The sequence below is a fragment of the Piliocolobus tephrosceles genome, chromosome 3 (assembly GCF_002776525.5).
Source record: "Piliocolobus tephrosceles isolate RC106 chromosome 3, ASM277652v3, whole genome shotgun sequence".
Taxonomy (NCBI): domain Eukaryota; kingdom Metazoa; phylum Chordata; class Mammalia; order Primates; family Cercopithecidae; genus Piliocolobus; species Piliocolobus tephrosceles.
The window spans coordinates 28,364,394-28,377,699 of record NC_045436.1 but is presented as its reverse complement, the minus strand read 5'-3'; the positions used below and the strand labels follow the sequence as shown (position 1 = coordinate 28,377,699).

The following is a 13,306-nucleotide window of genomic DNA, read 5'->3' as shown; positions in this document are numbered from 1 at the left end:
AAGAAATGGGAAAAGAATGATTTGCAGGTGCTACAAAGGGCCAGTTATAATACAGCTTTTTTTTTTTTTTTTTTTTTTTCATCAACTGGCGCTTGTTTTAAATTGTATCAAAGGTATTATTTTAGTTGCTGAGAACGTTAAAGGATTTCTACTTATAACACTAAATAAGCCAAATGTTAGCTCTTCCCTTGCAATCTAGGTGAAGATATCTTGCTGTTATTCTCTTGCCAACACATTTTATTCCTGCTATGTCAAAAGCTCTAGGAAAGACTTCTGCTAATTCTTGCATTTTGGTAGGTTACACTTTCGGGCCTTCCTGGTATCGTGCACTCAGATTTATTATATTTCCCTGCTCTGCACCACATTGGTCTCCATGTAGTTCTCACTTTCATTCCCCTTCTGCCTCAAACAAATAATTCTCAGGAAGGATTAGTGAAGATTTTTTCAGGGAGGTTTCATGGAAAAATTCCATGGAAATTACTCATTGCCTAATATCTGCCACCTTCTTAGCTTCTCCTCTTCTTTTCTCAATTCTCCTTACCTTTCTAGAATCTTTATGTATAAAAGAAAATATAACATGTAACTGCCAAACCTATTGATCTTAATTTATTATGCAAATTCTACTTGCACCTGCACAGCAAGCTACAATGTTCACACATAAGAAACTGATATTTACATTTTTCTCTCTTCACATTGGAAGCAAAAATAAAACAATTGATTATGTAAATCCTCATGCTTTATGAGAATTACTTGCTTTGAAGTTTAACACAAGCATTGTGAAAACTGTTTCACCAAATTTCCTATGCATTAGCCATGAAATGTTTAAAAAGTTAACAATAGCAGAATTATAATATTATTCAAATATTCAAATATATCTAGTTACACGTAATGATATTGTAATTTCAATTTAATATGACAACTGAGTTGTATAGCTTATTTCTTTGGATACAAATTACACATAGAATAATGAAACATTGTTTTATATTTGTCTACAATTGATTTTAGAAGGTAATGTATTATCATTTCAAATTTTATTAGACATAATTGACTATTATGAGAATTACATTCATCTTCATTTTTAACAGTCACTTTTAATTTTACATATCTGTATATGTTTATTTATAGAAATAAAAGTCTAAATTGAAATTCGTCCTATAATGAATTTATATTTCTTATGTCATTCCAAAATATACTCCGTTTGCACTGCATAATCTCTTCAACTTTAAAACTATGGTTGCCATGATTTATTAAATTCTTGCTTAAGTTTAAATTCTTAAAGAAAAATTTTTACTAACTTCAAGTCTGAATATGTGTCTTAAATGGTATTCTTAAATTCCTCAGTCATGATTTACTTTATGAGACTGCATGCTTATCTGATACGCTTAAAGATTAAAGAAGCCTGAAAATTATAGGCACAGAAACAGAAAAACTGGAGGAAAAAATGAGACGAAGCCAGGCAGGGAAAAGTACAGACTTTCAGGAAAATTGTAAATAATCAATGGGGAGCCAGTGTCCCAGTGAAGATTATGAAGTCTGGACAACAACTAGTGAGCAACTGAATACTCAAGCATTATTTTATTCCAGTCCTTAGAAAGAAATGAAGTAAATTGGCTAAGGTCACCAGAGTCAATGGTGAATGGTGTTGCTGGGATATTCAGGCTTAGATCTGTCTGACAGCAGATGTAAATTCTTATTACTGTAGTTACTGGTTCCACACAATTTGTGTGCTCTGAACACAGCATTTGCTTAATGCTGATAATGTGTTGGAGGCTGAGAAATCCATATATAGGAAACACAGTTCTTCCCTCAGTACCAGATAATCTTGTTTAGGAAATAGTGTATCAATTTCTTCCTTCTTTACTTCCATTCCTAAGAGAAACATAAATTAAGCATCCAGTAGTTTTTAGGCACTAAGAATATAAAAGCCTGATACTTGTCCAGAAGCTTTTCAGACACTGAAGATATAAATTATTTGAAAGAAGTGTACCAGCATGAGAGAAAAGCAGATTAATGTGATGTAGAGTCAGAGAAAGAAAACTAATATTAATTCAACACATATGTTGCACACCTTCTGCCTGGCACGGAAATATCTACTGAGCCCAACAGTCAGAAAGTAGTGTCAAATTCTGAAAAACACGATTCATAACGATTCAATCTCAGCAGCACATATTTAAATACATGCCGAATTTGCTTAGACGTATACTATATGAGCTGGGCACTGTGGCTCACATCTGTAATCCCAGCACTTTGGGAGGCCAAGGCAGGTGGATCACCTGAGGTCAGGAGTTCAAGACCAACCTGACCAAGATGGTGAAACCTCATCTCTACTAAAATACAAAAATTAGCTGGGTGTGGTGGAGAGTGCCTATAATCCCAGCTACTCAGGAGGCTGAGGCAGGAGAACTGCTTTAACCCAGGAGGCGGAGGTTGCAGTGAGCCAAGATCGTGCCATTGCACTCCAGCCTAGGCGACAAAAAAAAAAAAAAAAAAAAGAAAGAAACTATATGAAATTGGTAAGAGGAAAGACCATATTCAATCACTCAGGTGTTCCTGATGTGGAATAAATTCTCATTATGTTGAAACTACCTTGCGCAGTTAACAGTTTATTTTTGGAAATGCATGTTAATTTTTACTCCTCGCATTCACTGTAGTAAAATGAGTAATTACTTCGAGTTGCACTAAGAAATTTGATGATCATCCATGTTCATTAAAATGGGATTCTACATGCAGGTAGAATTGCCATAATTTAATTTTTATTCTTACTAAATTACTCTTACATTAAATACATATAAATACAGTAGTGACAAAATACCCATGCATTTCACTGCACACTCCTCGAAAGAATATAAAGATGCTTAAAAATATCCTCGATTATACTTTTCACTCTTTTTCATAATATATAGAACTAAAATAAATGTGTGCCTTATAGTTCTTCACAATATTTAGATGTGCTTTGAATTAATATTAGCTCCACTTCCAGCTCTGAGGTAGTCATTTAGAACTCAAAGAGACACTATGGTCTGACAAGATATAAATTATATCTACAAACACAGAATTACAAATAGTACTTACTGCATGCCACCAAAGTCTATGCTCTTGACCCCAGTAGGTATTTTAATATAATGATAACTTCACATATTATAGGATGCAAGCACTCCCAACTATACACATTTATACCTAGTGGTGTCATACACACTAAAACTTTTCTCAAAGAAATTGTATTAATAGTACATTTAAAAAAAATAAGGAGGATTGATAATAGTATACTAAATATAGTAATAGGGAATAGACAAGTGAGATAAAAACAAAGGTTACATATCTAATTATTGGTTATTAATGCTTTGTCAATAACTTGAAAATAACAAAGGAATATTTATTAGTCATAACACCCAATGACAATTAAATGAAATTTTATCCTCATCAAATATGTATAAAAACTTCATATATTTTTCAGATATCATTTTAAGTGGTGCCATTTCAGTTCAACTCTGATTTTTAAGTTCCTGAGCTATTACAATCAGAACTTAAAAATTGTTAATTTCATCAGATAGTCTGCAGTTTCAATAATTTATTTTCCATAAAAATTTGTAATAATAATAATTATTATTATTTTTGACAGGGTCTTGCTCTGTTACAGAGACTGGAGCACAATGTGTGACCTCAGCTCACTGCAACCTCCACCTCTCAGGAACGAGCAATCCTCCTGCCTCACCCTCATGAGTATCTGGGACTACAGGTGTGCGCCACCATGCCACCTAATTTTTGTAATTTTAATGGAGACAGGGTTTTGCCATATTGCTCAGGCTCGTTTTGAACTCCTGTACTTAAGCTACACTCCCACCTTAGCCTCCCACAATGCTGGGATTATAGGGGTAAGCCACCATGCCCGGCCTATACATTATGTTATTTAATCACTTTTTTGCTGAGCACATAATAGGTATTCTGAAAATAATGGCTAATTGATTGACAAATATATCAAGCTTTGAAAATATGCTTGACTTTGCAAGGAATAATTTATTCTATCTTTGACTATGAGTTATGATTCTGATTTATTAATCCCCCTTTTTATTTTTTGCAAATTCGAATTATGCAGTCTTTCATAATTCTCACAACTGCAATTTTTAGATGATACAATTTTTAATTAAAATAAGGAAACAAATATGCACAATAATCCAATAATGGCTCACATAACTTAGCTGGAGCAGTTCCCACACATCAGAATTCACTTGAGAAAAAGGACAGAATCTTTGCTTTGTTCAAATTCATTTTTAACATTGCTAAGCAAATATTTTTAAATTGTTTCAATAGATTTTAAAGATACATAATACATAATATCATGATATGCCAACCTTCTCCTCATTTTAGCATTTAAATCTCTTCTATAAAGCTTTGCAGTTTTATCACTAGAAGTTAATATTACTTTTTCACCTCTTGTGAATACATCAAGAATAAAACACACTAGCATCATTTCTCAAAGTGCAGACCTCAAACATTTCATTTCAACTTCTTGTATTTCCTAATACAATTTTATATTAATTACAATATGATCTAAAAATGACATGAGAGTGAACAAAATACTTATATTGAATACATTTCTATGACTGTGGCTGCTTCTCCATACCAAGTTTCAATTAACATTCTCTCCATTTGAGAAGTGATTTTATCTTCTAAATTAATTATTTTTGGGGGATATGCCAGCAGTTTGTAAGAGCCCAGTCAGAAAAATCTTAATGACAATTTGCAAAAACATTGTTAAAGTAATTTTTAAAAATATAACTGTATTTTCACACATTCACACCTCCATTAGGCATAAAGAGAAACATTTTATGGGAAACTCATCACTAATGTTGATAAACAAAGGTTCAGTAAGCCGATATGACAAAGCTAAAGCGAGTGCAATTGTACATGTGTATTTGTTTTATAACTAAATTTCTTTACGATTTCACATGGCTTTCTATTAAATTGGGGATAAATCTTTAAAAAGTCGATCATTCAACTTAGCACTTACCTCATATGGGTGATAATGAGTGTTGTGGTGGGAACGAAAAAATCATCCACTCTGTCAAATTGCTTTCCCACTGGTTGGGTGTGGATCGTGTGGTGAGGCACATTACCACTGGCCAGGGTAATTACCTAAACAGAACACACCTTGGTTAGACCTCAACAATGCAGTCACGTCATAGTATAAGCTTTAATTTTATTTAGAGATGAAATAAACGTTTCTGGCAGTTGTTTGCATAGACTTTATGCCATCCTCTATCCATCTACTATTTATATAGTAATAAAATTAATATATTATTACACAAATTACAATTCTGTGATGTTTTGCTTATTTTCAACATAGAAACTGTTGTTTCTATAAAGAAAAAATAGAAAAATATTTGTCTTGAACAATTTCAGCTTAAAGTATAAAATAAATAGGCATATAAGCAACTTCTTTATTATAAAAATCCTAATCTTCTTATAATGAGAAAAATAAATGCAAACATACAGGTAATGTGTGATATTAGGACAAAATCCCTTCAGTATAACATAACTGGTAACATAGTTTTGAAAACTCCAAATTAAATCATGTGAAATATTTTAAATTTTTAAAATCTTAGAATACATAAATCCATATTTTAAAACATTTTCCTCCTATCATTGAAAAATAATGGGTTTAAATGTTTTAATAAAAGAGATTTCATCTTTCATAATGAATTTTTAAAAAAACTTTTATAGTCCTTTAAAGAAAAGGTCAACTACATTTAAACTAGTTTATTTCCCTCATTCCATTAGTTACCAAATCCTATTAGTTCTTTACATCTGTTTACACTCCTGTTACCTTTCATTGTTCCTACTGCACAACCGTTGTTCTGGTGGCCTTCTAAAGGGCTTTTTTCCTGCCTTTAATTTATCCCCTTTTAAATACTTTCTATATATGGCCATCAAAATAACTTCCTAAACTACTGACTAAGTTAAATAGTGATTCTCCCTCATGACTAAAACTTCTCCTTGGTTTTTATGACAAGATTTTATTTTATCATTTTTAGTTTTAGAGTTAGTTTGTTTTTCCTAAAGGGTAATTTTTCCTCATTTAAATGAATATACTTTCATCGAGTTCCATCGGAATCCCTCCTGGCTGGGGCCCACTTCCTGAACAATAGCAAAATGGAAGGCCTCTATTTCAAGTTATTTCCTGGGAATATTTTCTTTAGTTATTGTGCATTTGATAAGACATTAATTATATTCCAATTGTGAAATTTGTGGATTAGAGACTCATTATAATTTTTAAAGCAGTATTTTGAATTTTTTATAAGACATATATGAGTTTTAAAAGTAAAATAAATGATGATAAATCTTTGAGAATCCATCTGAGGACATTAATTGGAAAATATTGTCATGTATCTTCAATTATGACATTAGTCTTTATTATAAATATCTCAGAAAATACATATTTTGCTTTTATATTTGACAAAGATGTATGGATTAAATTATAATAAAAATTAAAACACAAAGAAAAAGACAAGTATAATTTTCTGATCCTTGAGAACATACTTCAGCATCGATTTCTCTTCCAGCTTAATCTTTCAACATGATGGCATGGGAAACACTAAATGGCAAGTGAGGACTTGCCCGTATTTCTGGTTTTGTGAATTCAGTTTCTCCAAAGGAAGCATGTCTTAGTTTCCATTTCCTTTGTGAATGTTTCCTGAAAATCTTTTGGGAGACGGTTATCCATGAATATTTTGACATTTCTGCAGAGTCAGGTCTTTCACAGCAAAGAGCATTGGCAAACTTGGTTTAAGGCTAATGGCATAGCAAAAACGCCTTGGAGACTAGTGATAGTGTCTTGCTCCTGAGAGATTTAGAGAATTATCTCCTTTGAACCATTTACTGACATACAAGGGAAATGAGCTACTCTTCCTCTTCCAGGGGAAGATTTTCATACATTCTAGAGTAATGATGATTATCTCTCCAGACAGAGGATAGGCTGATATGACAGCAGCCTGAAAAACCATAGAGACTTATAATTCTAGGGTACCACTTCTTTCATGCAACTGTGCTGAACATGCAGGGCAGCATTAGGCTCTCCACGTGACCCAAAGCGGATTAGGGCTGGGGCATAAACACTAACACTCTCCATGAGTGAGAAATGGCCTGTTCTCTGATCCAGAGATCTTGGGTTCCTATCATACTGTTTGCCTATCTATCTATCAATCTATCTATTTATCTATCCATCCATCTACCTATCTATCTAATCAGTCTTATATCCATATTCATACAATGTGCACACACATAAACCTTATGTAAATAAATCTTCTTGTATATACCTTTTTAAAGGATATTTCTCAATTCCTACACTTTATTTTATATTTTCAGCTGTGACACCTTCCACTCCCACCCAGCAAATATTTTTAAAATTTACCATATTCTATTCACACACAATATTTTTATTAGGCATCCAGAGAAAAATGAAGAACCCATTTTTAGATGACTGAATAATGTGTGTGAAGAACACCTCCAGAAGGCTTTTTTCTGTGTACAATGTCAAAGGAATTTGTCTAAACTATTTTGTGGCAGAATTGCAACACTGGGAAAGTTGTTAATCTATCCAAGTAGCATGAATCAAAGGGGAGAGGATGAGATCAATTCTGGAGAAAAATGTATAATAAAAATATATGCAGCTTTAGTTTTTTAAAAGAAAGACATGAAAAAACTTAAACTTTTAAGCTATGCTAATCTTAAGGTTGATAGTGTACTAAAATAATTTTTAACAATATTTTCTAAAAAATCATATATATTGACCTGTTTTATTCATCTTGCAAAGAGTATGCATGAATACAAAATCTCAAATAACAAGCACCTATTACCATATTGTGATAGATGATTCTAAAAGTTGCCCTTTGTGAAGATTGTGCTTTGTCCATCAAGAAATTGGCTCTATCATTCTATCCTCTTGAATCTGGGTAGGCAATGTGACTTGCTTTGATGAATACGATGTAGCAAAGTTGGGTTTATGTGCATTTTGAAGCCCATACCTCAGCTGGTCTTATAGCTTCCACTTTTGTAACCTAAAACTGCTATGCTGTGAAGATGCAGGGTAAGCATCACATGCATGGGACGCAAGGCACCCAGCTGAGCACTACCACCATGCGACAGACGTGAGGGCTAGGACATTCTGAACCTTCCACCTCTAGCCAAGTTATCAGGTAACTGGAGCCCATGAGTGCTCCCAGATCATATCAGCAGAGCTGCCCAGGTAGCCAACTCACAGAATTGTGAGTCATCCTTTAATTTTAAGACCTCAAATTTTGAGAGTGGATTGATTTGCAAACTAAATAACTAAAATACTATAATATATTTTCAATGTTTCAAATGACACATATTTCTAGTGAATATAAAATGATCCATCATTATGCTAGCTGCATTAAAATATTTTATTTACATAAAAGTGTCATTTGTAAGTTAAATATTGCGATACCGAAAATAACTCAGAAATACTAAAAGTCTTGGTAGTGACAACTGATTAAAAATAAAATTATTTCATTTAAAAGAATTTATTTTAAAATGTCCAAAAGTTAATAATTTGGGGCCTTGTTAAGAGAGGCAGTAGCAAAATCGTAAAGCATTTTGAAAAATACTGTAATATAAAACACATTTCCAGGACCAAACACTCATTCCCATTCCCTTTCTGTTTCTGTTTAAACTTGTAATTATAAAAGTCTAAAGACTGTTCCAAAAGGTCATGACCAAAATGCAGATTTTTTTTTCTGTATCTGTCAAGTTCTCACATAAACAACTTCAAGGCAGAGGCAAAATCTGTAAGAATAACACCTCTATTCTTCCTTTAGAAATAAGCCTTTCCTCAGATAATAGAATATTACCTGATTAGAGAAAAATGGAAATGGCTTTGAGGCTTTTGCTGTCGAATTCTCTTTGTCTCTATCATACATGCCTTACCAAAATTGTTGAAAAGTAAATTATGACTTCTTTTCCTCCTCATGGCATCAGCTTTGTCACTATAGGTTATTCTTTTTGCATATAAATATAACCTTTAATACATATAACCTACAATTTTTCCCCGTCCAAAAGTACATGAGTGCCAACTTTTTTTTTTTTTGCCCTTTTCTGTGCCTATCTAGTTATGATTAAAGCTGTAGTCTTCAGATGGAAAAATGTCATTGTTAAATGACCACAAATATCCAATAAAATGTTGAAAGCTTTAAAGATCTTTATTTTCTCTAATATACAGAGATGCACGTACCTGTAGTGTTGGTGATGTCTTCTCCAAGGTACCCCAGCTTAGCACCCAGACCTGATCATGCGATTTGTCATAGTGTAATTTAACTGGGACAGGGTCTGTGCTCACTGCCTGCAATAAAGAAGAATTGAAAAAAATGTTTTAGACTAAACTATTAGTTTAAAGCTAAGCCGGAAATTATGAAGATTCTAATTTAGATGTCAGATTAAAAATTTAATTTGCCAAATATATAATTTCCTAAGCCCTTATGTGATATTTGAAAATATCATCCTTTATTCATATACAGTCATATAAATTAATAAAATATTACCTTTCTAAATTTTTTATCATATATGATTATCATGATCACAATTATCATATACATGGTAAACATTTTGTTTATCATTTGCACACCTGTACGTAGCTTTCAGTTCATTTATTACCTATGCACATTGTGAGGTGGGAGAAGCTATTTAGAAACTCAAGATATAAAAGATAAATATATTCATTTTAATTAAGTGTTGAATGCAGGACTATGTTTACACTATTAGATTTATTTTATCCCAATTCTGGTTACGAGATTTTACTATCTGTAATGTCAAAATGCCAACAATCTGATATATGGCTGTAATTCTAACGAATGATCAGCTAATTAAGTTTCCTTAATGAGAAATTCAAAACCACAGAAGAAAAAAGTATTTTTTTTATGCACCATGTGTGGTATGAAAATGTGTTTTTCTGCTAATATTTATAATATTTAGCATTTACTTAAAACAAAATTCTCAGAAAACAAATTGATGCCAGGAAGTTATTTCACTCACCTTAATTTTATGCTATTCAAATTACAACCTAACACCATTTAAAATTAATTTCCAGGAGTAGGTACTTATATATTTTCTAACTAGGTAACATAAAACAAATTGTATCCAATAAAGCAAACTTTATCCAATAGTGAAAGCATTTCTTCCCAAAGCTCTATTAAATACCCTTAGAGAATTTTCTAAGTACTTATCCATAATGCAATGTTCTTCTCAGTGCATTAGTAACAGGTAAACTATAGTTGTGGTTGGAAATATGGAAATTCATATTTTAAATTAAATGTTAGCAATTAAGTCTTACTAAGGCATCTCTTTTATAAAATAATGCCCTTCATTTTGCCTATTTAAAATTCTCAATATTCTTGCATTACTGGAATTATTATTGGATTTTGGAGCAAACTCACTTAAACATTTTTTATATTAGTGTCTTCACCCCTTTTTTCCTGGCTCAGAGAGTCAGTATACTGTTTGGGGATCAGATGGACAGCAATGTCCTCAGGGAAGGTAGCTCACTTGGCAAGCACCACAGATCCAAGGAAATTACTAATGCTATTTCCTTTTGACTGATGCTGAGTTTCCCAGTCTCTTCAGAGGCTAAGAGTGGTCACATTGCATGTTTTAGTTCTGTATTGTAAAGATTAATATGATGCATGATTTCTGAGAATAATACTCCATTCCATCAACAGAGATAACAGAAGGCTTCTGTTATCCACCACACGTTCTCTTATTTCCCACTTTGAATGCTGTCCTATGAGGATATTAAGCCTCTAGTTTCCAAAGTCATTTAGAGGCCAGGAAGCTATTAGGTTAAGAGGAAAACCCAATACTTTGAGGGTGCAGAGGAGAAAAATAAAAGGAAACTGAATTCTTTATAACCTTGAGTTGCTACACAAACATAGAACAGCTATTCCCAGACTTGATGTTATTTAGGTAATTAAATAGCTTTATTGCTTAAGGAACAGTTAATCTGGATTCTGTTAATTGTGTTAGAATGCCAGATGTTTCATTTAAATTTTTCATGTACTAATCAATAATTTCAGTGCATATATAGCCCTAAAAAGTCATCATTAATCAATACACTAATGACAAAGCCATAAGATTTCTTTGATTTTTCATATTTTTCCCTTTATATGTTAAACTTAATCTATGTGTGAATATAATAGCCTATTTTGCATGCAGCTTTAAATGGAATAATCTTTAGATCTTTAAAATGTTAAAGATAAGATAGTCAACACAAATGACAAAAGCAACAGTAAAAAAAAAAAAAAAACCTCATTGTTATTTAATTGTAAGAATATATCAAAGGTCTGTAAGTAACGGTAAGGATCTGGGAACAATTTGAATGAAAATTTCCAGTTTGCCAGCTCTCACAAATTGCTTTTCTTTTCACCAGGTCTTTCATAAGTATTATCTTATAGAGACATACTACAAACCATAGGTTAGGCTAACACCCACATTTAATGGGTAAGGAAACAGAATCAGACTCCTTGGTGGTCGTCCAGCTAATAACAAGGACAGATGGGATCTGATAGTCTGTGTTCCTTTCCAATGTGGGAACCTCTCTGCATATGAAAGACACTCCCTCTTAGTTGATTGTTTATTCCTGGGAATGTGTGGATATGTTGTTCTCTTATTTATGCCTCACATATAAAAAACATTGCTTTGGGTCTTTTTCCTCTATTGGAGGTTAAAAAGAAACATAAGGGGCTCAAATACATGCCATCATCTCTGCAAGCAATACAATCCTAATGGAGAATCACTGTAAGTCAGTATAGATCATGTTTATGAGCATTTATTCTGAAGCCAATTTCAAACTTTAATTCTTTCACTTACATTAAAATAATAATGACAACAATAATAATAGTACCTTGGGAAGTTACTAAATTTTTCTATGGCTCAGTTTTCTCTACAATAAAACGGAGACTGTAATAATACCTACTTCAAAGGGTTATTGTGAGTATTAGGTGAGATAGTAAAGTACTTAGGGTGTGCCTGGTATTAAGTACCATAGAAATACCACTCATACTACTACTACTACCACCATTAGAAACACTAATTGAGCTAGATGTTTTAGTGACTGTTAGCATCATAATGTTTTCTCATGTAAGTGAAAGAACTGAGACTAGAAGAGAAAATAAACCCGTTTCTGTCCTTGAAGAATTTACAGACTAGAGGGTGGAAAGAGCACTTAAAATAACTTGATGTGTGTCACAAAAATAAAAATAAAAAGGACCACACAGTACGAAAGCTCAGAGGAAGCAGTACAATGCAGGATAAAATATAAGGAAAAGAGGTAAGGCTTTCATTAAGCTTTCAAGAACGAATATTTTTTATGAATGGAAAGAGAATGTTTTTAAAAGTTAACTTATGGAAATATTTTACAGGAAGTATCAGAAGGCAGTTCATGATGAATTGCCTTCAAATAAATTAGGATATATGTATTTGGAGGAGAAAAAGAGCCAATTTTCAAAATAACTTTGGATTTTGAAAAATGTCTACTCAATGATTTCTAAAAGTTTTGAACATTTTGTTTCAGCTTTTCAAAAGTTTTGCACTAAATTCAGTTATTTTGCCGTCTGGTTATAAAAGTTCACCAGAACTGGAAAATATATGCAGATCAAAATTAAAAAAATGTAATGTAACATACTTTATTTGGAAAAATTGCAATTTTAAGAAAATTTATTTATAAGTTTACAAGTATAAAATAACACATTTTATACAGGAAACATTTATATGATTTTCATCAACAGAATCATATATTAATGATAAAAACATTTCCAAATGGCTACCTTCAGGATAATACTTTCATGACCCAATTTTCAGTCAGAAAAGCAGATATGTTACTATTAATACCATCAGCTTTGGCAAGGGAATAAATAATGTGCTGGATTTTACAAAACACCTGCTCGTGTGCTCTTGAAATTGACTTTAAAGAATTAGTAAATTTAGACCAATTGGTTTTTATAGAACAGAAGGGCAATATTTTTGACACGTAAGAAATTTTGTTTTTGCCACAAGACAACTTCTGAACTTCTTTGTCACAAAAGAGTTGAAATGGTTCTCCACCTGTTATGCAAAGGATTGCAAAGATTCTGTCATCCTTGACTGCCATCTTCCTCCCATACTTCACATCCTCAGGAAATGCAATTGAATCTACCTTCTAAATGATGATCCCTTTGCAACAGCTCTACTATCCCCATGAACACAGTCACCATTATCATTATCACATGGTGTCTAACTTCTAACCTTATACTCATCAGTCTTT

General features: G+C 32.4%; 1 protein-coding gene across 3 annotated transcripts in view; it reads right to left on the bottom strand.

The window, feature by feature from the left end:
- Window positions 1-13,306, bottom strand: part of FSTL5 (follistatin like 5) — a 1,059,117-nt gene that overhangs the window by 65,742 nt on the left and 980,069 nt on the right. For all 3 annotated transcript variants that reach the window (XM_031935303.1, XM_031935304.1, XM_031935305.1), the window contains 2 exons: window positions 9,248-9,355; window positions 5,009-5,133 (listed from right to left, as the gene is read on the bottom strand). In XM_031935303.1, coding sequence (XP_031791163.1) covers window positions 5,009-5,133; window positions 9,248-9,355 — 233 coding nt within the window. The remainder of the gene's footprint in view (window positions 1-5,008; window positions 5,134-9,247; window positions 9,356-13,306) is intronic.